The 24,283-nt window shown below is 56.0% G+C and overlaps 4 protein-coding genes across 6 annotated transcripts in view; all 4 read right to left on the bottom strand.

Moving 5' to 3' along the window:
• PLEKHM1 (pleckstrin homology and RUN domain containing M1) overlaps positions 1-4,389 on the bottom strand; it is a 12,548-nt gene extending 8,159 nt beyond the window's left edge. The window contains exons 1-5 of the mRNA XM_021377778.1: positions 4,261-4,389; positions 3,206-3,282; positions 2,075-2,322; positions 648-1,271; positions 3-99 (exon numbers count right to left, since the gene is read on the bottom strand). Of these exons, the coding sequence (XP_021233453.1) occupies positions 3-99; positions 648-1,271; positions 2,075-2,322; positions 3,206-3,247 (1,011 nt within the window). The 5' untranslated portion in view covers positions 3,248-3,282; positions 4,261-4,389. The remainder of the gene's footprint in view (positions 1-2; positions 100-647; positions 1,272-2,074; positions 2,323-3,205; positions 3,283-4,260) is intronic.
• LOC110388437 (leucine-rich repeat-containing protein 37A-like) lies at positions 5,764-13,471 on the bottom strand. 3 transcript variants are annotated; one of them, XM_021377670.1, is made up of 14 exons: positions 13,264-13,471; positions 12,689-12,760; positions 12,283-12,354; positions 11,422-11,493; positions 10,945-11,025; positions 10,182-10,253; positions 9,768-9,842; positions 9,214-9,323; positions 7,644-8,362; positions 7,460-7,555; positions 6,956-7,020; positions 6,748-6,799; positions 6,524-6,666; positions 5,764-6,420 (listed from the first exon to the last, which is right to left on the bottom strand). In XM_021377670.1, exons 1-14 carry the CDS (start codon positions 13,452-13,454, stop codon positions 6,369-6,371), a joined length of 1,872 nt encoding a protein of 623 aa, XP_021233345.1. In that variant the 5' UTR covers positions 13,455-13,471; the 3' UTR covers positions 5,764-6,368. The 3 variants fall into 3 exon arrangements, with proteins under 3 accessions (XP_021233345.1, XP_021233348.1, XP_021233346.1); XM_021377673.1 differs by having other exon boundaries at positions 12,279-12,354; positions 13,264-13,394; XM_021377671.1 differs by lacking the exon at positions 12,283-12,354.
• RDM1 (RAD52 motif containing 1) lies at positions 14,315-19,155 on the bottom strand. The gene is made up of 7 exons (XM_021377675.1): positions 19,009-19,155; positions 18,065-18,244; positions 17,806-17,928; positions 16,985-17,138; positions 16,786-16,884; positions 15,579-15,667; positions 14,315-14,965 (listed from the first exon to the last, which is right to left on the bottom strand). The coding sequence occupies exons 1-7, from the start codon at positions 19,093-19,095 to the stop codon at positions 14,864-14,866; spliced, it is 834 nt and encodes a 277-aa protein (XP_021233350.1). The 5' UTR covers positions 19,096-19,155; the 3' UTR covers positions 14,315-14,863.
• On the bottom strand, positions 19,170-22,309 carry LOC110388393 (somatotropin). Its single transcript, XM_021377608.1, has 5 exons — positions 22,252-22,309; positions 21,566-21,732; positions 20,987-21,103; positions 20,605-20,766; positions 19,170-19,464 (listed from the first exon to the last, which is right to left on the bottom strand). The coding sequence occupies exons 1-5, from the start codon at positions 22,307-22,309 to the stop codon at positions 19,264-19,266; spliced, it is 705 nt and encodes a 234-aa protein (XP_021233283.1). The 3' UTR covers positions 19,170-19,263.

Genomic DNA, 24,283 nt, shown 5'->3' on the forward strand with positions numbered 1-24,283 from the left:
TCCTGGGGGGGCGGTGGGGAGCAGCCCAGCACGGCCGGGACGAGCTGCTCCGCTGGAGCACTGAAGCTTGGCTCAGCTTTCCTGAACTCGTGGAGCACCCTTGGGAGAGAAGCGGCAGTGAGCATCGCTGTGCTGGAGGCAAACCAAGCAGAACGCGGGGTGTGCACCCTCCGGGCAAAGACCTCGCAAAGGAAGCCCTTCCTAATGATGTGAGGGGATTTTAATTAGCTAACGGAGCCCAGCAGAGCTGCTGCCAAACATCCGTGTCCTTGGTAGCTGTCAGCAGGCGTTCCCACAGCCCCAGCTCAGCACTGCCTGCTCACACTAAACCAGGGTCAGGCTGAGAACAGAGTCACGGGTTCTGTGCCAGGATTATCATCCCTGCCCAACGCCACGAGCAGGTGACAGCGCTGCGAGCGACGGGGAAGAGCGGAGCTCTAAGCCATGGGAAACAGCTGAGCAATCAGCAGCGTCAGCTTCAAGTGCTCCAAAGCTCCTAATGAGCCCGGGCTGAGCTCTGGCCAAAAAAACGCTTAAAGAAACGGTAACGCTGCTTCTTTTTACCTTTCAGGCTGCTTCCAAGAGGAAAACCTGTTAAACAGAGAGAGCCTACAGGGAGACAAGGAGAGGTGAGGAGGGGGACTCACTCTTGCAGCGATCTGTCCAGGTCCTCGGCCGTGGCCGTGCCCAGGTCGGAGTCGCAGGACAGCGGCTCGTCGCCGCGCTCGGGGCTGCGGGCGCAGGGAGGCTGCACGCTGTCGGAGCCCAGGCTGGAGGACAGCTGCGAAGAACCCGTGGTGTTCAGGCTCAGCGAGGACGACGTCCGCTTGGGTTTGTCGCCCGCTTTGCCGATGGGCAGCGCGGAGGGCTGGATTTCGATCTCGTCGGAGCCTGAAGATTGGGAGATGGAACCCAGCGATGCTTTTCTCTGAGGTTCGGACGTCGGGGGCTCCAGCAGCTCGGAAGCAGGGCACAGCCCCGACAGGGACAGCGGGGTGACGGTCCACTCGTTGAGCACCGCCGACTTGTAGGACAGCTGGAAGGTCAGGGACGACAAGCCCTGCAGGTAGCTCAGGAGGAACTCGCACTCCTCGGCGTCCAGGAGCAGCGCCATGGGTTGGTAGAACTCGGTCAGGCGGGCGCGCTCGCGCAGCAGCAGCTTCAGGTAGCACTCCACCAAGCCATCGTTCAGAGCCAGCCTCAGCCAGGCCCGGCAGCGGCCCACGTCCGTGGTGATGAAAATGAGTTGTTCCAGCTCCGAGACGATGTTCCTGGGGGAGGGGAGAGAGAAAAGAGAGTGGGGTGTGAGGGATGTGCCCCCAAAGCGCTGCGCTACGGGAGGCGGGGAGGTGGGTGCAGATCGGTCGTGGTTTCCTATGGGGAAACATCAGCTCCTGAATTCCCTCTACACCAAATATATCGGGTTCAGCCACCCCTGGGCACTGCCCTTGTGGCTGGAGGCATCTCCCCTGCTTCCATTTGGGTGGGAGAGGAGGGGAAAACCCATTGGTGTCACCCACGGGTGTCCACCACGTGTCCGAGCGCCGCAGCAAGGCAAAAGGCGACGCAGGAGCGCCGTGTGAAGCTCTCCAAGCAGCCTCACCGCCCTCATTTCAGCTGTTTTGTCCCCAAATCTGGTGGCGATGCCGTGCTCCCCCATCCTGCCGGCCCCCAGCTCGCCGCCAGGAAGAACAGACCAGGATTTTGTCTTTGAGGGGCAGAGGGCAAGCACCTGCAGAGGGCACAAAGCCACCCCGCACAGTGAGCAGAAGCACACTCGTCATATCCACTCTTTCATCACCCAGGAGCGGCCGATGGGGCTGGGGGGGGGGATCTCAGAACCCTCTGTGCATGGGATGTCATTCGGGGGGGGGACGACACCAGCAGGTGCCCCGGGCAGCGCCGTGCTCTCCTACGCACAGCTTTCAGGTCCCAGCACGCTCTGAGATGGCACAGCTTGAGCTGAAGGGCGCAGAGCATGAGTGGCCACGACCCTTCCCCGGCCACCTCCCTGCCAGCCCCCAGTGCAGTGCCAGCCCCCTCAGAGGGCACAAAAACGAGCGTGGGAACGCACCGGTGCGTGATGCTCTTCAGCAGGGCCCAGAAGACGGGCTGGGGGAGCGGCAGCCGGCCGCCTGCTTTCCTCCCCTTGCCCCCCGCCTCCGTCCTGATGTGCTTCGCCTTCAGCCCGTGCACGAAGACGGCCTCCAGCGCGCTGCACAGGGCGTTGGCGTTCCCATCGTCGCTGGTCACCACGGCATCCGAGGACACGTACTGCTTCTGCAGCGCCTTGATGGAGCTCACCAGCTGCTTCTTGATCAGCTGCAGCGCGGGAGGTGCAGGGTTAGATCGTAGCGTCAGGACAAAGGGCAGCAATGGGGACAACGGGCTGCAAGCAGCAAGGATGCGAGCCACTGGGAAGCCGAGCTGCAAGCAACCGGGATGCTGGGCTGCAAGCAACTGGGATGCCGGGCTGCTAGCAATGGGGACAGCAGGCTGCAAGCTAGGGGGATGCTGGGCTGCAAGCAACCACGATGCCGAGCTGCAAGCCATGGGGACATGGAGCTACAAGCAACCAGGATGCAGATTGCTGCAAGCATTGTGGCTCCCAAGCTGCCAAGCTCATCCAGAGGTGCTGTGCAGCTCCTGCCTGATCCACGCGCCCTGCAAACGCTGCCAGCAAGCACTACAGCCAACCCAGGCGAGCTGGGGACTCTCTCTCTTGGCATCAGAGTCCACCTGGCTTTTGTAAACGAGTCACTGATGCCAAACACTCTTCCCTGAGCTCATGTTTTGGGGCTCCCCGGGTTCCTGGGGTTTTAGAGCGCGCAGCACTCCTACAGACAGCAAAGCGCTGCCTTTCTCAGCTGAATGTTTTCATGCACCAAATTCTCAGCCCGGAATATCCGCCAGCACCTCAGCGAGGTTTGCAGCGGCCGCAGCTGAAGGCCACGTGCCCTAACCCCGCTGCGCAGCCCCGTGCTCCCCAGCTGCCCCCAATCTGCCAGCACCTGCGGGCTAACGCGACGACAGAGTGCAGACAACGCTGCGTGCCGTGCACAGACCGCTCCGCTGCGGGGGGAGTGAGGGTTTGTGCGCCCCATGGTGCAGCTGGGGGGGTGTAAACATCACCCGAGAGCATCGCCACGTCCCACCAGCGCCTGGGGGTAACGTGTGTGCCGGAGGGCTGGGGAGCACGGCTCACCTGGATGACTTCCTTGGGGTCATTGGCGTGGCTCGAATGCATCTCAGCTGCTGCTCCCGCCCGCGGTCACATGTCACCTGTGGGGCACACAGGAGGTCAGTGCGATGGAGGGCGGTCTGGGGCTCCCTGTGTAGTCTGCAGCTGCTGTACCCAGGGGGGGGATGCTCCAGCACCGCCCCACTCCTGGCGGCACAGAAACCCCACAAAGCGCCCGGACTGCGCCCTGCGGAGCTGGGAGGTGTGGGAGCAAAGGAGCACGGCTGCACCCCAGCACGGCTCCATCCCAGCTCAGCTCCATCCCCACTCGGCTGCCTCGGGGTCCCAAGGGCAGCTCCAGCTGCAGCCACTGCCACGAGGCACCGCAAAGAGCCACAGAGCTCAGGCAGGAATCGCGTCCCCCTGACGCGGGACTGCTTGCAGTGGCTTTGCCGTGGAAGCAGAGGGCAGAGCCCCCAGCGGTGTTTTGGCACACATGGGCACTTCTGTCCCATCAGCTCATGCAGCAAAGGGTGGCCCAAACCCTGAGCATCCCAAATCTCAAGCAAGAACCCCAAATCCCAAGCAAGAACCCCAAATCTCAAGCAAGAACCCCAAACCCCGGACTGAACAGCCCCGTGCAGCTCTGTGACGACCAACCCCACCACAGTCAGAGTTCAACAGCCGATCTTACAGAAAAAGAAACTGTTTTCACCACCGCTCATCACGAGATTTCCCCTCTGGGGTTGCAACACCGACCGGAGGGAGCACGGTGATGCAGGAACCCCCAGCCCCACGCCGCCCTTCTCATGAGGTGACAGCGGCGCCCGGCGTTGACCACCCTGCTGTCCCCAGGGAGCGGTGACAACCACGGCTTTGCAGAGCTGCCGGGTGGCGTAGGACGGAGCTCAGCTCGGCGCTCCCAGCAGCGCAACCAGCCCGACCTGTTCGCTGCGGCGCTGCGAGCTCAGCCACCAGACACGGGGCTGCTGCTCCCCCCCCAGGGACGCGGCACCGCGGGAAGGCACCGCGGCTTGTGCCTTCCCGTGCACAGGATGAGGGTGGAGGTGTGAACTCACAGCTGAGGCACCGCGCTGCTTCCCCGCAGTCCCCACCCGGAGGGCGATGCAGAGTGAAACAGCTCGAGTGAGGCGACAGAGTGAGAAATAAAACAGAAAGCGAGCGCGTGCGGTCACCCAGCGAGGAAGCAGAGCTGTGTGCTCACAGCAGCTCTCTGGGTCGGGACGCCCGCTCCGTCCTGGAGCTCCGCGCTGTCCCGATGAGTTGCAAACAACGCCCGGCCACCAGCGCTTTGTGAGTGGAAAACAACAGCGGTGAGGTGCCGGTGAGTCAGGGCTGCACGGGGAATGACTCATTTTCCAGCCACGAGCACGGTGCTGCTCACCCAATGCCCGGAGTGGATGGGAGCTCTGCTGTGCTCTGCTGTGCCTGGAGGAGAGCTCTCAGCCCGCCCCAAAGGCCCCACACATCCCCCAGACAGCCCTAGCTCGCAGCTGTGGGACCTCAGCTCCGATCCCATCTCCTTCCCAACACCGTCCTGCTCCCCAGCAGTGGCAGTGACACTGAGTGACGCACTGAGGCCAAACTGCTGCGGGAGCGTCACCTCCCCGCTGCCCGAGTTCTGCCCTATAACTGCAGGATGCTACACGCTGAGGCTGAGCCTTTGGTCGCAGGGCCGCGTTTCTCGGGGCTGTGTCACCGTCACAGAACAAGGGCAGCGATGGTTCTTTGGATCAGGGATTGCTGCTGGGGAGGGCAGCACCGAGAGCGCGGAGCGGAGCTTCTCATGGCTGCCCAGCTCCCAGCACGCCCCGTGCCAGAGGGGCAGGAAGAGCAGAATTCACCACAACCAGAGAATGGGGCACGCTGCAGCCTGCAACAACGCCGGCCCCACCGGGGGGAACAGGGCCTGTGGGGCACAAGGCCTGCATCAACCTCACCAGGGGCACACAGCCCATGGGGCACGAGGCCTGCATCAGCCCCACGGTGAGCAACGGGTGCATAGGGCCTATATCAACCCCACTGCGGGCACAGGGCCTATGGGGCACGAAGCCTACATCAGCCCCACTGTGGGCATACGGTCCATAGGGCCTTTGTCAGCCCCGCCGCGGGCACAGGGCCTATGGGGCACGGGGCCTGTACCAGCCTCACTGCGGGCACAGGGTCCACGGGGCCTACGTGAACCCCACTGCAGGCGCAGGGCCCACGGGGCACGAGGCCTACGGAGCCCCACTGGGGAGCGCACGGCCCCGGGGCCCTCCTCCTGCCGGGCCGTCCGCCAGCAGGCCGCGGTGCTGAGGTGCGGGGATGGCCGGCACGCAGCCCCCAGCTCCCGGCCCCCCCGCGCGGCCCCCCCCCCCCGCTGCCGCTCACCGCCTGCGCGCCCCGGCCGGGAAACCCGGAAGTGGCGGCTGCGCGTCCGGCCTCCTCGTGACGTCATCACGCAGAGGGGGGCGGGGACTAGCGGGAGGCCACGCCCCCCGCGCGGGATGGGGGCGGGGCCGTGAGCTGCCGGGCGCGCGGGGAGCGCGCGTGGTTGGGCGCGGTGCACGTGGGGGAGCGGGGGCGGGGCGTCACGCGCGGGCACGCGGAGCTGCGCGTGCACGCACCCACACACCTACCCGTGTGTTCACGCACATCCCCATACGTGAGCACACGCAGGTCCACATATGTGTCCCTACGTGCACACACACAGGCCCACGTACATCCTCATACGTGCGCACACAGACCCACACACATCCCCCCCCCGCACAGACCCACAGATGTGTGCACACACAGACCCACACACATCCCCACGTGTGTGCACACACCCACCCACCCATGCGCACACACCCCCGTGGATCTGCACGCAGCCACGCCCCCCAGAGCTGCGCACACCAAGCACAGCCCTGCACTCACATGCACGCCCACACGTGCAGAAGTGATGCACACACCCCCCCCCCTTACACACACACACACGCACACCCCCAGCCCACACACCTGCACGGACACGGTGCAGGACACCCTACAACCTTTAATAGGAAACCCAGCAGCGCCCGGAGCGGGGCCATCCCTCCCAAAGAACAGGGGAGCAGCCCATGCTGGGGCAATGGGCACCGCTGGGCCCAGCGCTGCTCCCGGAGCGGTACCAGGGCTCACTGCTCCATCCTCCTGCAGCTCCTGGGCGTTACGGGGCAGAGGGCTCGGGGCTGTGCTGTTCCTTGGGGGCTGTGTCCATCCTGCGGGGACGAGGGGCGGCACGAGGATGGAGCGCGGCCGCTCACGGCGGTGCTGGGTGACAGACATGGCTGGGTGACAGACATGGCCACCGTCCCCTCTTACATCGGCTCGGCCGTGCTCATCTCCTCCTCCTCGGGCTCTCGGTACAGCTGGCAGATGGAGTTCCTCTGCAAGTCGTCCAGGGGCTGGTAGAGGTCTCGGAGCCACTGCGGCTCGTCCTTCGTGCGCTCTGCAAAGCGTGACCCCTGGGAAGCAGTGGGGAAGGGGACGTGTCAGTGTGGGTGCGGCTGTGGGTGCAGCTGTGGGGCCCAGCACGTTGGCATCACCTGCGCCCCGCTGTTCTTGCACCATCGGCGCGGCAGCAGCTTCCTAAAGAACCTGAGAAAAAGGGGAGAAAAAGGATAAAAAGTGGAGGCAGCCTCTCCATGCAGGATGGAGGGGGGTTCGGCTGTCCCTAATAAAGTGCCCCAGAACATGGGCATGGGGCTGGTGCGCCGGGTCAGTTTGGGGCACAGGGGGTAATGAATTAATTACCGTCTCCACCGTGACTTGCTGGTGCTCTGGGGCTGGGAGGCGGCTGCAGGTTTTGGGCAGCAGACCTGGTCATTGAGGAGAGGAGAGAGGAGTCCCAACATCAGGATTTGCTGCTCACGTGCTGCAAAACGAGGCTGGCACGTGGGCACGCGCTGCGCTCTGCCTTGGGGAGCACGGGAGCTGCTGCAATCAGCGCTGGGGCAGTGTAAGAGGAGAGCATGGAAGGGGGGGCTGTGGGGCTGGGGTGGTGTGAGGACAGGGTCATTTTGGGGGCCGGAGTGATGTGGGGCTGGGGTGATGTGGGGCTGGGAGAGGCTGTGATGACAGCTCCAACGGAGCTGGGGAACGAAAGCTGTAAAGCACAGCTCTGGATGGGATGTGGCCAACTGAGCTGCACAGTCTGGGACATCAGCCCCGCATCCCCCACGGTGCCCACAGATGCCATGGGGCAGACAGACGTGCACTCCGGCCCCCACGCTTGGCTGGGAGGAGCGCCGTGCCCACCTCGATGAGACAGATCGCCGTGATGTAGGTGGTGATGATGAGAGACACCGACACCGCCAGGAGGACCCTCCTGCTGGAGCTGTGCGCTGCCGTCCCCTGGGACAAAAAGAGAGAAAAAAATCAGGGAGACGGAGAGGCCGTCCCCGCTGCCATCCCCCACGGGATCCCGTTGGCTCTGCCTTACCTTCGTGGTCCGGTTCCTGCCTGCTGTGCCCATGGAGCCGTTCCCCCGCAGCAGGCACTGCGCCGCAGGTTGTGGGGCTCGCTGCCCGCCCAGCCGCCCCAGCAGCTGCCCAGTCTGCGCCAGCAGCTTCGTGCAGGAGGGCTGCAGCTGCAGCAGGCGGCAGTCCTTCCTCATGGCACGTGCCACGCGGGCGATGAAGCCCCGCAGGGCTCCGTTGGGGACCAGCGGGCGCAGGCGGTGCTTCACTTCGGTTTCAAAGCGCTCTCCTTCTGTCACCGTGTCCTCATCCTCCGTGCTGCCCACGCTGCTTGGTGCACCGGGGACGTGGGCTCCCTCCTTTGGCTCCAGGGCCTGGTGCGCAGCAGGCCATGGCAGCTGTGAAGTGGTGCTTTCCGCACCTCTACCCCCATGCTGCTCCTTCTGCTCTGTCACTGGGAAATGCAGTTTTCTCCCCCCGTGCTCCCTCGCCTGGCCCATGAGCTGAGCACCATGCAGCTCCTGCCTGGCTGGGAGCTGAGGGGAACGGGAGCTCGTTCCAGAGATGTGGTCATTGGAGTTCCTGAGGTCACCATCAGCGCGGTGAGGGCTCGGGAGAACCGCAAGTGTTACGGTTTCTCGGTCTCCAAGCGAAGAATTCGTGGCCTTGAGGTGTAGCACCGTGCCGCACCGCGCCGCTCTCCTCAGTTCTGCTTGCGTCTCTGCTGGAGGTTCTACGTGAGCTGCAACACCAGGAGAGGGCATTGGGGGAGAGCGGGGCGATGCAGCATCCAAGAGAGCACAGATGCAGAGGGAACGCACCGAGCCTGCAGTGGGCAGCCCTGCACTGAGGCTGCAAAGACACCCACACCTCCAGCGGTGCTTTGCAGTGGCATCGTGCTGGGGGCAGGGCAACACGGTCGGGAATTACAGGTTACAAAGGTATTGAGGCCTTTGTGCTGCTTAAGTGATAGGAAATGGGACACGTGAGGGTCTTGGGGTGGGGATGAAGCAGCCTGCCTGCCCTGGCTATGCAATGAGGTTTGCTCGTCCTCATCCCGCTGGCAGATGAGTGACCGGGCGCCTCGGGAGCATCGCTCTATGGGTAGGGCTGTGGCAAGCCATGTTATGGTGACACTGGGAAGGTTTTGGGGGAACATGTGTGGGTTTGTGAGCAGAATGTGCCTCCCCCCGCTCGGGAACTCACACCATTCCCTTGGCTGAGTGCTCTGTGTGGGTTGGACGCTGCTGTGTTTGCTCAGCCCTGCGAGCCACTTCTCCTCGAGATAGCGCTTGACGCAGCAGATTGGCACAATCGTGCGTTTTCAGCCCTTGTTTTTTTTCCAAGCACAGTTTGGAAGGGGGGATTTTGTGCCTGTGGCTCAGGGAGCACGTTCAGACCCCCCAGCTCTCACCAGAGCCACCTGGGGGCAATTAAAGGCTTTGCACGTACGGAGCTCCCGGAGCTGTGCTGCGAACCCACGCTTGGTGCCCATGGGACCGTCCAGGGGGGAGCTCACGCAGCACAGGGCCACGCTCAGAGCTGGGGGCAATCGGGTGGGATGGAGGAAGCCCCCCCCGGCAGGACACCTACCGCACTGCGTGGTGCTGGCACACAGCTCCTCGCCGTGGAGCCCGACGCTCCTGCACAGCGCGGCGTGGCCCTCCTGGCAGAGGCAGCAGGCTGCAACTCGGGGCAGTTTGCTAAAGAGAAGGGAGAGGAAAGCTCCGTTTCTCCAGGTGCATCAGCTCAGGCTGCATGTAGCAAATCTCTGTGCCTTGGATTGAACCTCCCCCCCCACCCACGGGTCCCCGTGGACAAAGGTGTGCTCCAGGTTTCTCAGCAAGGTTTCATGCTCTCGTTTCGCCTTTGAAAGCAGAACCCAACCCAGCATGCAATCTGAAGCAGCAGCAGGCCCCGCTGTCCAGCCTATACCACCACCTTGACATAAAGCTTCCCTTTGAACAACTGAACCAGTGAAATTCTGACTCCTAGCAGGCAACTTTGGGGGTCCTCAGTAGGAAATGCAGAACCTTCAGCCTATGGGGTGGGGGCATTCTGATTTGGGGGCGAGCTGTGTTGTTTCCCAAGCAGAACCCTTATCTTAGCACTGCATTCTGCTGGCAGCCGGGCCCCTGCGTACTCACAGCATCTCCAAGCGCGCCGTGGTCAGGAGGAGCGTGAGCACCGTCAGCCGGGACACTCGTGTCGCTCCCAGGTCACTGTGAGGGTTTGGGAAAGCACATGGAATTTGGAATCCACGTTATAGGAATGAGCCCAGGTCCTTGTGTTGCTCCCAGGGGGATCCACTTCTGCTAATTAGACAGAAGTTGTTCATAACCTCAGTGCTTTCAGTTGCTCCCAATCATGGGGGCTGAAGTGGAAGGGGTTTTCCAACCCCCCCCCACCCCCCACCATTTGTGTCCCAGATCTTTGGTTGCTTTGCAGCTGGGTCTGGGGACAGCCCAGCCACTGTCCTTTGCTTTGGTGGGAGAAGTGATTCCCTACCTCAGGAGAGACAGAGTTATGGATTAACCCGCTCAAAACGAGTCGATGCTCACAGATAGCTGACGGCCGGCAGCTGAAAGAACGATGCGTCCTCGATCACAGACAGGGGGTTGTGGCTTAGGATCCTGAAAAACAACAACAAATCAAAGTGAATTTCCACTAGGTCACCACCAAGCGTTTCTGCGATCAGCTTCTCCTCTACGCCAGACTTCACGTTCCAATATCAGACAGCTGTGTGTGTTGGACCTGGTGCTGAGCTACACCAAAATCCCCTTTCCAGGCTCTTGTGCCCCCTGTGAGCGGGGTAAGGATGGGGATCCAGCCTCATCATGGATGGCAGATGTGGATTCAGCCGAACTGTTTTGACTCCAGCCTCCTCAAAGAGTTTCCTTTAAAGTGGGGAACAAACGTAGGAAATTTCAGCCTGAAGATAAAGAATTGGCTCGTGTGCAAGGAAGGGCCTGGACTGAAGGCACCGATGGAGAGATCCACAGAATGCAGCAGGTCCTGATCATCTCCAGCTAAAAGAGAAGAAGCATTTCTTCTGGAAAAGTGCTCTTTTCTTTATGTCAATGAAGCTTTCGTGGGCAAAACGCCCTGACTCCCTTTGGGCCCAGAAGGAAATTGTGATCCTATCCTTGGAAGGGCTTCCTGGCCACGGATTACACCGTGTTTCCTTAGCCACCAAAGGAACAAAATGTCCATTTGTGGTTGATTTTGAGCACCTTTGTTTTTAAATGCAGATATACAAAGTGCTCTCCCCAGCGCCACCGTGGGGTCCCGTTCCCATCCGCCTTCAGAGCTCACGACACTTACACTTTCTGTAGAAATTGCATCCCATGCCATGCCTGGAAAGTGTCCTTCCGGATCTGTGCCATGAGATTTCCACTGAGGTTTCTGGGGAGAAAGAAACGGATCTGGTGTGTCCTACAGGAAGCTGGCGCGGAGCAGCACTGATCTGTAGGAAATATGCAAATCCAAGGCAGAGCGGGGAGGAAACTGCCGCTCTCTCATTCTTTCAACCTGCCAAGGAGAGGAAATGAACTGCACATGTGCTTCATCTATTTCTGTTCCAGGGTATAGGGAGCCTTCAAGAAAACCATGGCTGCATTTGGACAACCACACTGATCTCATCCTGCTGTGGGTCGCAGCCATCCGCACCGACCCCTTTAGCCCAGCTCGTATTTAGCAGAAGAAACTGACATTGTTCCAAAAATAAAGAACATTTCCTAGTGCATATAAAGGGTTATAAATGCAAACAGATTTCAGCAAAAATAAATTTTTACGACTCACAGAAGCTGCAAGAAAGGAAGTGGCTCAAAAGCATGTTCCTCAATCGACAGGATTTTATTGCTGGATAAATCCCTGTTAAAATTAGAACACGAAATGTTGGTTACATTTGCACCGCTGTGTTTACTTTCCCTTGCTTTGACAGCATATGTGTTTCATGGCTCTAATTTCACATAGTGTTTATATCTGATACCGGTGGTGTGTAACCTGCAATAACCCTCGTGCTTGGAGGTGGCTGTCATCTCAGTGCTTTTTTCCAGCTCTGATCCCACCAGAACTGTTCCAGGGCTCGATTTTCCCCTGTAACAGATTCTTTAGCAGCTGAGGAAGCACTTGCATGGACCACAACCAACCCTGTGCCCCTCTGGATGTGCCCCAGAGATGCAACCTCTCTGTAAGGTTCAGGTGATGCGGGCTCTGGGCACAGGAAGGGACACAGGCAGCCAGGGGAATTTCAGGAATATACCAAGCAAGCCGAGAGCCTGTCCCAAGAGCGATCAGCACTATGGGGCTCTGTCTTCACTGCAGTAATTTTCCATCCAAACCTTAGCAGAAGCAAGGCATGTATGTATGGGTTTCGCCTTGTTTTGGTGACTGCCACACCTAAACAGTCCTCAGATAAAGCTAGAGGCAATCTCCTGGTCATGGGAGGCCACAGCTGGGGTGGGATTGTCTGTGAGTCACCCGATGGGAAAGGGCAGCAGACTCCTCATCTTTGGGAGGTTTGGAGAAATTAAAGTTGCACCACAGCCCCATGTGGATCCTCCCACTGGTCACTATTCCAGGAGTGTGGCACCGTGTTTTGCTGAAACAAGGGGGGAATAAACTTGCGTGGGGAGGGGAACAGAATGAGTCCGTACATACAGGTGCTTCAGCAGCAGCAAACCCTCCAGCGAATCCCTCTTCACTGCCCTCAAATCATTGTCCTTGAGAACTCTGCAACGAGACAAACAGTCGTTTACTGCTACACCAGGAGGAGCAGGCACTCTCTCCTGAGCTGCTGAAGCCAACTGTAGCCTCACTGCTGATTAATTAGGCACATGGATGGCCCTGTAGGACTGACACCACGAGCCTTCCCCATAGCTCACAGCATTTCGACCACTCCAGGATGTCAGGGGGCTTCTCATCCCTCCTTGCTGAGCAGCTCAGCTCTGAATTCACACAGAAATGCTTTGTGTGGGTGCTTGTGTTCCTTATATCCTCAGCTCGGATAAACAGAGTGTCTGGATTGAAAATATCTGAACTCCTGACATTTAAAATGAATACTTACAAGTGCTCAGCCCACGGGTATTCCCTCCATGCTTCTTTTTCAATGGAAGAAATAGAGTTGCCAGTGAAATTTCTGCAAACAAATGAGTGTCACATCACTGTGATTGCTAAAAGGTCTGCATAAAGCAGTCTGCAGAAAGACTACTTGCAAATCATAGAATCACTAAGGTCAGAAAAAACTTCTAAGATCATCTTCCTACCACCAATATTGCCACTAAACCACATCGCTCAGTGCCACGCCTGCTCTTTCCATGAGCCCCTCTATGGACGGTGACTCCCCACCCCCTGGGCAGTCTGTGCTGATGCATCACCACTCTTTCCAAGAAGAAACATTTCCTCACATCCAAACTGACCTTCCCCTGGCACAACTTGAGGCCACCACCACCTCTTATCTTATTGCACTGTGCCCCATGTCAGAGCTGCTTCTATCATTAGCACAAGGATTTCAGTCAATCTTTTAATAACACCATACATAAATTCCTCTTTCCCATTCCATCCCACTGCTTCCTTGGAAAATGGAGGTCCTCCAAGGTGAGGCATGGAACATAAAACTCTGTTCCCTTGCAAGTTACTCACAGCACAGACAGGGCCCAGTGGCGAGTGGCCCATGGCACTGTGTCCATGGAGGCTCGGCTGCAGTCCAGCAACCACCGGTGACAGTAGCAGGAAGCTGGGCAGAGGGCTACAGGCTGCCCTGGGGACACAGCTGTCACCAGCAGGAGCACCAGGAAGAAGAGGAATGGGTGGGGGGGTCGGGGTAGACACATGGTGTTGCTACTATGGTCGCCAGGCAACCAGACTGCAGGACTCGGGCCTGCACAGGCCTCAGGAGTATGTAGGCCTCGGGTGTGTGTAGGCCTCGGGTGTGTGTAGGCCTCGGGTGTTCGTAGGCCTCAGGTGGGTGTAGGCCTCAGGTGTGTGTAGGACTCAGGCGTGTGTAGCCCTTGGATATGTGTAGGCCTCAGTGTGTGTAGGCCTCAGGTGTGTATAGGCAAGTATAGGCCTTGGGTCTGTGTAGGCCTTGGGCATGTGTAGGCCTTGGGCTGGTGTAGGCCAGGGTAGGCCTCACCGCACCTCATGGTTCCCAGGGGTGGCTTTGGATCATTTGGGTGGTTCTATCCTGCTGTGGGTGGTGCTGCCCTTCAAAAAAAGCACATTAAGAATGCTCTCATTGTGTATATAGTATCCTTGAGGTGAAGGCAGACCCACAGCCATGGGATGCCTGTGCTGGGATGGAACCCTTCCATTGGGCTGCTGCTTAGATCGATTATTAAATGTGCCAACAGGAACATAGGCTTTAATTTCATGTCAGCACAAGTATTTCCAACGTGAACAATAAGAAGGAGGAAGCTTGGTGATTTGTAGCTGCCTTTTGTTAAATTGAATGTGCCACACTCCTTTCCTTTCACCCTTAGTGCTCCAGACTCTCAGGTTCTTCCTTGAGCTCTCCGATTTTTCTTCTTTGCCAAGGGCAGGAGGCAAAAAATCCGAGCAGGGGTTTGTTATGAAATGAGCATTCCCACCCCTCCCTGCCACGAGCTCTTGGGATCTGGGGAGGGGGATGGACATTCCCACTGAATTCACTGCCCCAAAGACTCACATAGCACACAAACCGAGTTACCAAAAAAAAAGTTTACTAAATTTAATGAAAAATGTGTTCTAAGTTAAAAAGAATCTTTGCTTTACATCATAATGATGTCCCAACTGTTCAATACATCAACACAGGGCTGAGGTTTATCTCTCTAAGAGAAATTTCACCTAGAGAAGTGTTACTTTTAGGTACCACAGCTACTCCTGCTGGTACAACATCTTTCCCTGCCTCTGGCTTTCTCCTGCAGATCAGAGCTAACCCAAACTGCACACCCTTGGTTGTTCATTTTATTTTTTTCTAAGTGCTACGCACATCTGTTATGCCGTCTAAATAATAACCACGTAGGTAAGCTGGCTTCCATATATAGCTGACCTGGATAGGCTGACAGGAAAACACTTTCTCTACAGAAACAGCATACATTTTTGAACTTAATTTTAGTAACTGTAGGTTTGTTGCCCATTTCTTTCACTGTTCTTCTGTATTTGGAGAAAAATAAAACGTTGGATATGAGGTAGATGTCATTGCACAGCTTTAGACTTTCATTCCTAATCAAACTTTTGGAAGTGATCTGAAGACAGACCTGCACTAATTAGACGGCATCTCCCACACAGGGAGCTCGTCATCCAGAGTCAGGTCAGACAAAACTTCTTCTTCGAGGTCAAACTGTTCCAAAGGCAATTCAGTGATCTGGGAAGAGAAATCCAAGCGTAAATTTCATCTCAATGGATAAAACAAATCGGGCGGACATCGGTTGTTTCAGACACAAAAACACCTCCTGTTTCAGTTACACTTCAGTGAGAAAGGAAAATCATTCCTCCAGACAATAGGTGACTCAGTGTCATCAAACAGAGGAATGTGTCACAAGGTTCATCAGACACTTCCTTCATGCAAACTGCAGGAGGAATTGGACACTGCGCTGTGTGTTGCTGACGCATCACGTGAGAGCAATGCTTGCTTTCAAAAGACCACAGAGTTTTCGAGCTGAGAACCTGCTGAGGACAGGCTGTGTGAAAAGCTGGCATTTAGAATCCATCTCAGTGCGGATGGCAAAAAAAATGCACTGTACCTGGGTGTCTTTGTTGGGTGCACGCTAACAGATCTCACAATTACCTGCAGGGATTTCACCAAAGCTTTTAGCAGTCATTCCCTGGGGTTGGGATAAGTTTATGAAGTGCGTTTCTAGATGGGGAGTTTTACTGAAGAACTTATTAAAAAATCATTCAATGCAACCTACTGTAACTTTACTGGGATTTCCACTTTCACAGATACGGTGTCAAAGCTGAACATCAGCTGCTGTTACCTGAACAAGCCCCTCCAGTTCCTCTTCTGTTAAGGAGTCTGTGGGCTCCTCTGGGCTGTGGTTGTACTCCACAGCCACTTTACCGCTCTCTGAAACAGAACACGCAGACAGAGACATGGTTACTGCATGTAGTGACACTAAACCTACCCTCAGCTCCACATGGGGCAACTCTACTTCATTACTGCTGCGATTCAAGAGCCGAGGAAGGACAGAGGTTTGCCATGTTAATTATGAGGTACAGAGAAAAGAGTGGTAGTTACTGCATTGTGTAATGCTGCTTCTTTCTCTGTCTTCTCTGCAGAAAACCAAAAGGTTCAGACTAAATGGAGTGGAAACTGAAAATGAGGATATGGAACATGTTAATTACTGGGCTCTGTACACATGATGGACCAGAAGGCAAAAAGCAGTGCAAAACATCTGAGTGCAGAGACCCACCCTTCTAAGGAATGCCTTAAAGAATCCTGGGGAGGAAGCTGGCAGGTTAATTAAATCCTGCTGAATTTAACAAAGTTCCTGCTCAGATGGTTTGCTGTATCAGTACCACAGCACGAGATGGTGCCTAGTATGAAAGTCCTTTGTGAAGTGAGGATGGTGGCACTGACCTCATCACATGAGGGTCTCTTCTGAAGTTGAATGTGTTAAAGGCTAAAGTACTCAGTTATCACATCATTCAGTGTCATCTGAAAGCTCAGAAAACAGGAGAAGTGAAATCCAGAGAAAACATCTCTAGCAGTTCCTGGATAGGCACAGAGCCAGTTTCTTTAATTAAAAGCTCAAAGGAAATAGTAACCCCAAAGACACAGCGCTGAAGACAACAGAGGGGCAGTGACCACTGAGCACCTGGAGCTGGGTCGGGAACGTGCAAAGTGCTGCAGCTCCGTTCATGTCATCCTGAAATGCAAACTTCTTCACAGCCCTACTCAGCATGCACGTGTACAGTGCCAGTGAACTCTTCAGCACAAAGCCAGGGTTCAAACTTCCAGCATCTGTGTTTTTCGAAACAGTTTCAATGTCTTCTTTGTTGTAAAGAATACCCAGGTGTTCCTTTCACTCACAGAGCTCGGATGGTGAAAGCACTCCTCAGTGTTGCATCACTTTTGTGTCTGAGACGCCCCGGACCACTCTGATCCCCAGAACTCACATCAACTATTGCGAGTTATACTGTCAGCCTAAAGACCCCAGTGCTGAACCCAAAACCAGGCCTTACCTAAAACCACAAGGAGTATCTTCTGGAAGGCATTAGACAAAGCTTTGCCGACTGCGAGCTTCTGAACTCTTCTTGTGGCTGTGACAAACTCCAGAGGATCTACAGCAGTGAAACAGCACGTTAACTAAGATGACATTCTGCAGATGAACCACACCGGCTGCATGGTGTTGGGAAACAAAATCAAGCAGCCAAAATTTACCTTCACTGTTTTCGATGTCTGCCTTGCCGAGCCCAACTCCCCGGGTGCGCACCCCGTGGTTGGGCAGCGTTACTTCCACAGCACACAGGTACCGCACGGATCGGTTCTTTCCCAGTTCCTCATTCTCATCATCAAAGCCAGACACATTCTGCAGCTGTTGGGAAGGCCACAAGTAATTACATGAGATTAAAGAGGAAGGGGATGTTGTGACCAAGTGGTCACAATGTGGCACAGACCTTCTCTGCACAGCGTGGCAGCACGTGGTGGAGGCAAAGCAGGGATGCTGGCTGTTTTGACCCTATTTTAGAAATGTCTCATAGTCTCAGTCACCTCAGGCACTCAGCACACAACAACAAGCTGTGGCACTGCTTTAGTCACTGCATGAAAACTCACTGCCTTCATTTGCACAAACAGAAGCCCAGCCAATGCCCTTGCCCACAGCAATCCTTTTTCCTCAGGCTTTCAAAATAACCCCAAATCGCTGTTCCTGTAGCTGTCCCCATTATTTGCTGATTGGAAGACAATTCTGTTCATTCCACCAACTGCTCGATTCCAGAATATGGGATGAATGAGGGGAATATGGGAATATGGAATACGGGAGAACGAGGGGAAGGATGATGGATGAGGGACATGAATGTGGCACTGAGGGACATGGTTTAGTGGGCATGGTGGTGATGAGTTGATGGCTGGACTTTATCTCAGTGGTCTCTTCCAACCTTAATGGTTCCATGAGTGGGCATGGTGGTGATGGGTTGATGATCTCAGTGGTCTTTTCCGACCTTAATGATTCTACAATTCTAAGACTATCAAGGGCCCCTTACTGTGACGATGCGGCTGGACCAGCCGTTAAAGCCAAGGTAGTGGTTGGCCAATTCCTGGCACTTGTTGCTGCTAAGAGCAAGGACTTGCTGCTGAAATCCCTTCTGCTTGGTGCAAACACAAACCTGTTTAGGAAAGAAGCAAGCTGGTTAGCACGGGGAGCATGACTCAGATCAACAGATACACCCAGCACTTCTACCCTACTGCTGAAGGTCCCGGTGCTGCGTGCTGCAGGTGGCACAGCGTGGCCATCCTCCTTACCTTCAGTGGAGAGTTCTGAAACAGCCTTTGCCCATTGCACATGCGCTGGGCTCTGCTGGCATCTGCAGCTGAGTAGAACTTGATGACAGCGTAGCAGCCAGGCCCTGCCACAGCGGCATTGCTGTGCACTCGCACCGAGTAGAGCAACCCAAATTTTGAAAACACTGAAAACAGGGAATGCTTTGGGAAAAAAAAAAAAACAAAAACCAAAACCAAAAACACAAACAACAAACAAACCGAGAGAAAAAAAGTGCATTTTAATCGAACATCCACAGGTACCCCAGGGGCTGACCAGCTCCTACCCCTCTGCCCTCTTGCACACTGCTTTGTTGCAGCTTTGTTACACGCTTTGCATGCAGGCTGGCAGGATTTTATTGGGGCTCTCTGACACTTGGATGCTCTCTCAGCAGCTTTGCTTTGCAGACCAGAGGGGCAGAAATCTCCCTCCCCTCCCTCAGGATTGCCCAGACTGCCTCAAGGAAGTTAAAATAGGATCAAAACAAAACAATACAAGGCAATGAGAAGGGGGGTGAGGGTAAAAATTACATTAACACACATGGAATGCGATGGGAGAATTGGTCAGTGCACACGGGGGATCTGGGGCCTTATCTCTTGGGGGGAGAGGGACGTGCAGCTCCCAGCCTCACCCTTCAGCACCAGGGCTCTGGGCCCTGCTCCTCAGCCCCAAGAGGAGCCCTGCTCCCCAAATACAGCTCTCGTCCCCAGGCCCTTCCCCAGGTCCCGACCCCATCCCCATCCCTGGCCCTAACCCCATCCCCAGGCCCAATCCCAACCTCAACCCCAACCCCATTCCCAGGTCCAGGTCGCAATCTCAGGCTTCGGCCACGACCGCAACCCCAGGTCCCAACTCACATCCCCAGGCCCCAACCCCAGCCCCAGGCCCCGACCACAGTCCCCATCCCCATCCCCATCCCCATCCCCACCTCCAGGCCCGGCGCCGGCTCCAGCCCCCAGACCAGCAATGTCTGCGCGCTCCCCGCAGGCACCCGGAACTCCAGCACCTCCGCCATGCCCGGGACCCCGCCTCCTCCCTCCTCTTTGCCCGGCCCCGAGCCCGCCCCGAACCCGCCCTGTATCCCCAGCAAGCAGGCAGCAGGCAGTGCTCAGCGGTGTGGGCTTTATTCCTCGTGTTTTTGGTGACGGGGGACGGGGCGGGCCCTCAGCCACGGCGCTGGGCCTCAGATGGTGCAGTTGCTCTCCCCGAAGCGCCGGCACTTCATCACCTTCAGGTAGGTCTCCACCTTGTGCAGGTCCTTCTTGAAGCAGGACAGCAGGCCGTAGTTCTTCAGCACGGCGTCCTCGTTGCGCAGGTGGATGTCGAACTTGTCGTAGGTGGGTCTGAGGAGCTGCGGGCCCCGCGGGCTGCGGTCCTCCAGCTCCTGCGGGACGAGAGGGCTGTGGCTGAGCGTAGGGCCGTGGCTACGTGAGGGGCTGCTGGCAAAGTGACGCTGTCTTCGCTCCTGCTTTTCCAGTGAACAAAGCTCAAACTCAGCCCCGGGCATCCTGGGGCTGTGATCTGCACCCACTGCTCACCTCGCGTTGCTCAGAACTGGTTGGGGTAAGTGAACAGCGGTGGAAGGGATGAGGATGATCTGCGTGTCGGTTCTCGGCACCCACACTCATAGGGATGGACAGCGAAATCTGGAAGTGGTGCTGCACATAGAGCTGCAGCTGAAGGGTCAGAATCACGGCATGGTTGGGTTGGAAGGGACCTCAAAGATCATAGAACCGTGGGATCACAGCATGGTTGGGTTGGAAGGGACCTCAAAGATCATAGAACCATGGGATCACAGCATGGCTGGGTTGGAAGGGACCTCAGGGATCATAGAACCATGGGATCACAGCATGGTTGGGTTGGAAGGGACCTCAAAGATCATAGAACTGTGGGATCACAGCATGGTTGGGTTAGAAATGACCTTAAAGCCCCCCCAGTCTCACCCCCTGCTGTGGACTGTGTGCCCCCCACCAGCTCAGGCTGCCCAGGGCCCCATCCATGACCATGGAATCTCCAGGGATGAGGCATCACAACTGTTCTGAACAAAAGTGTCAAGACAGAGGGTCTGTTTGCCCTCAGGGCCTGGCTTTTCTAGTTATTTAGGGTCTATAAGATGTAAACAGTTGTCCAGACTCATGTGGCACAGATGTGGGTCTCTAGCTGCAGTGATGCTGAGCACATCTAAGAAAGGATTCTGACAATAAGCAATGTCATTCAAAACAACAAAGCAAAAAGTTAATCGTAGAGTTATTACGGTTGGAAAGACCTCCAAGATGCCCAAGCCAAGCTTACCCCCACCATGCCCACTGACCACATCCCTCAGTGCCACATCTCCACGCTCCTGGAACACCTCCAGGGACAGTGACACCCCAACCTCCATGGGCAGCCTGTGCCAATGCACTAAGAGTGGCCTTTCTGAAGGAGAACACTCTACAGCTTCTTCTTGTCTGGGCTCTGCATTAATCTAAATGTCGTGTCAGAGAGAAATATCAGAGTACAGGCTTCCATCAGTGTGCAGACTTACCCTCATCAGGGCTTGGATCCCTTCTTCCAGGTCCTTTAGTTTCTCAAACACTCTGTCTGAGGTGCCAAAAACCAAATTGTTTGTGAACACCTTGCTTAGGTATTGCACGGGGGTCAGCCAGGACTGGATGAGAACCAGTGAAAACCGAAGAAGCTCCATATCCTGAAATGACAAAAGGATTTCAGAGCTGTGCAGGTGAGGTGCTCTGTAGTGTTGCTGCATGTCCTGCTCTCTCTGAAGCAGCCCAGAGGCTGCAGCCCATGTCCTTCTGCATGCAGGGTGTGAAAGGTAAGAAGGCATCTGTCCTTCTCAGCAGTGATACCTCACAGAAACCCTCTGTTCCATAAAACAGTGCTGTGTTTCCCCGTGGGAGACAACTTACTGACTTCTGCTGGGCGTCATCCTTCCCCGTGGGAGCTGGGATGGTTTCTGAGTAACAAAATGCAGCCTGGGAGTTTTTGTTGGTGTACCTCTGGTCCTCCGGAATGTAGGTGCGTTCCTGTGGACACATCCCAGGTACACTCAGGTCGTGTGCTAGGAGAAGAGCACGGACTCTTTCCTCACTCTTTCCTGGCAGGTTGCTCTTTGCAAGAAGGAAACGTGGGACATGATGTGCATCTCCGTGCAGGACTGGCAGGTGGGAAAGCGGAGTCCATGTGTTGGCACAACACCTACCGGACCTGCAGATCTGCTCTCACTGAGGCAGAGGGTGAGCACAAAACACATGGGCAGGAGTAGATGACTCCTCTGGGGGGGAGGATCAGAGGTGGAGGCAGAGAGCTGTGAGGAGGACCTAGGGTCCAGGCTGGTAGGGCATCACCTGTCCTATCCCATTCAGACCCTTTCTCCTCCTCAGGAGACACTGACAGCTGAAAAGTCTCTGCCTGTGGGAATTTGTGCTGGGTGGGAAGCCATGGCACGGTCCTGGAAACATCAAGCTAACGAGATGGCCAACACTTACGAACTCTTTGTATGTCTCGGCAGCCAGGAGGTGGAGGTGCTGAGCCCTCAGCACAGCGTTGGCAAACAGGTTGGAGAGGGGCATGGCCGGGAAGGTGGCAGCAGTTTCCTGCGGCCGCTGCAATCCCAGCGTGACCACAGCAATGAGGAGAGGAGAAAACCACGAGCCTGCAGCAGAGCGGAGAGGAAATCTGAGGTTATCTGCCCTTTGGTGGCACCCGGGGATCAGGGTTGCGTCCACCTGTGTGCGTAGCCCTCCGCAAAACCCCATCCCCTTTCACTAGGCGTGCCCTCGAGGCTGGTACTGCTCCCAGTGTTTTTCTGGATGAAGAATCACTGTTGCTCCATGAAAACTAGAGCCCGTCCCTTTGTTTTTCCCTAACGTGCTCATGTTTTTCAGCGGGTTTTGCCTTCCTGCGTAGAGCATGATCTGCTCCTTGGTGCGTGAGCAAACCGGACGGCGAGCACCAGGTGAGGGACTGGGAGCAGCGCAGCTGAGCCTCGGTTCTCACCGTGCTGCTGCCAGGCACCGTGTGCCTTCACTGGGACAAGAAGTGGTTGTGCTGCGACTCTCTGGGACACACCTGTAGGATCTGGAGGTCACTGTCAGGCCTGAAGGTTAATTAACCCTTGGCATCCAGCTCACACGAGCGTCCACTTAGAAAAGATAATCTCAGTGGAGGTTACCTTCAGTGGAGGAATGACCTGGAGCCTGCAGCACTTGGGCGAGTGCGTTAGACATCATCCTGATCCCTGGTTTAAGCCTTGGATCATTTTAATATCCATGGCAACCTATATGGTAGTAATAACCATTACAGCTCTGGTTTGCCCTCGTCTTTGCATTCTCCAGCTCATTCCTGCCCCGTGTCAAGGTTAGGCTAAGGGTTACCTGAGCCAGTTCATGGTTTAAAGTCGCGCTGTAGGGAAGGACATCCTCTGCCATTGATCTGTAAGTTGCCAGGTTTTAATTCAGAGCTGGCACCGTGTGTGTACAGCCCACCGCAGCACCACCCTGCCGTCGTATCCCGTCACCCAAAGCATGCAGCAGCATTGGCACGTCCTTTAAAACTGAAATAAAGCAAAGTACCTGGAGCCATTCCTGCCTGGAGAGTTGCTCGGGTGGTGCTTGAGTGTTTCCTCCTTTCATCCAGGTGATGGTAACACCTGAGACACCCCTTATATAGTCGGGGGTCTGTTTAAAATGGATGGGGGTGTTCACGATCGCAGCCACCTCTCCATATCTCCTCCGTGCATAAATGCAGATGCGTTCGCCATGGTGCTACCTAATTGTAGTCATTTATACAGAGATGGAAAGGTTGGGGAGGATGTTTGCCTGGGGATAAAATTAATGCTGAACTTTTTCTTCATGTTCTTCTGCTGTTTATTGCAACCAGGGGTTTTATCTTCGTTGGAAGAGCCATCCCAAATCCGTTCTGCGCTTACACGGGGGAATTTCCCACTCAAGTAGAAAATCCACCTGATTTTCCTGCCTGGCTTTTCTGGCCCACAGCTGCCAGGGCTGCCAGGGCAGTGCAGGGGACTTCAGGCTTAAAGCAGGTGGGGTGGTTTCCTGTTTAGCGGGGTTAGGGCTGGATGGATGCTGTCAGAAGAGCTGTCACAAGGCAGTGCTTGCTTGGCTCCACTCTGCCCACTGCAAAACTCAATGGCAGAGCTCTGGGAGGTTTCTCACCTCGGTTGGACAAAGCTATGGGATCTGGTGATCACAGTGATCCCTGAGCCTTCTGCTCTTGCCTGATACGAATGAGACAAAGCTGACAGTCAATCAGCTGCTCTCTGCTTTTGCTTGGTAGGAATCAGAGATATCCTTGGATTAAGCAGAGGGAAGGAAGAGGAAGCAGAGGAGGAAGAGAAGAAGGGGAAGAGCAGAGGTCCCAGTGCACCGATGGACAACTGCGGGAGGGCTTTTACTCCCCATAGGGCACCAACAGCACTTTGTGTCCCCAAGCCGTGGGTCTGGCCTGCCCCTGCTTTGGCTCTGGTTTCCAAGAGCAGCATCATCAGCGGAGCACAAGGTGTGAGAGCTCGTTAATAAACACAGCGGGGAGAGCGTGAGCCGTTCCGAGAAGCCCCTCAGTGTTTGCGCGCGTAAATGTCAGTCCCTAGAGAAGAGGGAACAGTGGGTCCTGCAGCTATCAGGTGTCCGGTCACCCAATAGCCAGCAACATCTGGGGGTGTTTTTCTGCTCCAGATTGTGTTTAAATATGTCCATATTTGTCAGAGATGAGCGGAGCAGCAGGCACCCCAGCTCTGCTGCTGTTAGAGACGATGCTCTGCCATGGCAGCAGCACTGAGCACCCTGCACCGCTGCCCTGCTGCCCCTCCAGCTCTGTTAGGAAAAGCGTGGTGCTAAGCCAACATTTTTTATCTTGCAGCCAGGAGATGCCACGTTCCAGGCTGTGCACTGCCCCATAGGGCTGTTTTTCCCCCCGCTTGCATTCAGTGAAGCAGAAGGCAGTGCGTGACTGGGATTGCACGCCACTGGCACAATGACAGTTGCATAAGCAGCTCTCAAATATCAGCTTGGCATTCTTCTGGCTTTCACGTGCCCACGTGTGCAACCCAAAGGATCATGTCAGAAAGCAGTGTGACACTCAGTAACCTCCAAAATCCTTTCCTTGTTTGAAAGAGGGAATCTTTTCCCTTCCCTTCCCTTCCCTTCCCTTCCCTTCCCTTCCCTTCCCTTCCCTTCCCTTCCCTT

The sequence above is a fragment of the Numida meleagris genome, chromosome 26 (genome assembly GCF_002078875.1).
Source record: "Numida meleagris isolate 19003 breed g44 Domestic line chromosome 26, NumMel1.0, whole genome shotgun sequence".
Lineage (NCBI taxonomy): Eukaryota > Metazoa > Chordata > Aves > Galliformes > Numididae > Numida > Numida meleagris.

Bases quoted from the DNA above. Each gene is read 5' to 3' on its own strand.
- LOC110388393 (XM_021377608.1), bottom strand. From the start codon at position 22,309: ATGATGTCTAACGCACTCGCCCAAGTGCTGCAGGCTCCAGGTCATTCC. The intron at 21,104-21,565 runs GTAAGTGTTGGC...ATGTGTCCACAG, and splicing joins CCGAGACATACAAAGAGTTC to GAACGCACCTACATTCCGGA. The intron at 19,465-20,604 runs GTAAGTCTGCAC...CTCGTCCCGCAG, and splicing joins GGATCCAAGCCCTGATGAGG to GAGCTGGAGGACCGCAGCCC.
- LOC110388437 (XM_021377670.1), bottom strand. From the start codon at position 13,454: ATGTGTCTACCCCGACCCCCCCACCCATTCCTCTTCTTCCTGGTGCTC. The intron at 12,761-13,263 runs GTGAGTAACTTG...ATTTGTTTGCAG, and splicing joins CACTGGGCCCTGTCTGTGCT to AAATTTCACTGGCAACTCTA. The intron at 9,843-10,181 runs GTGAGCATCGAC...AAACCCTCACAG, and splicing joins CTGCCGGCCGTCAGCTATCT to TGACCTGGGAGCGACACGAG.
- RDM1 (XM_021377675.1), bottom strand. From the start codon at position 19,095: ATGGCGGAGGTGCTGGAGTTCCGGGTGCCTGCGGGGAGCGCGCAGACA. The intron at 18,245-19,008 runs GTGGGGATGGGG...TTTTTCCCAAAG, and splicing joins AGCCGGCGCCGGGCCTGGAG to CATTCCCTGTTTTCAGTGTT. The intron at 14,966-15,578 runs GTAACAGCAGCT...TTCTCTTCCCAG, and splicing joins AACTGGAGGGGCTTGTTCAG to ATCACTGAATTGCCTTTGGA.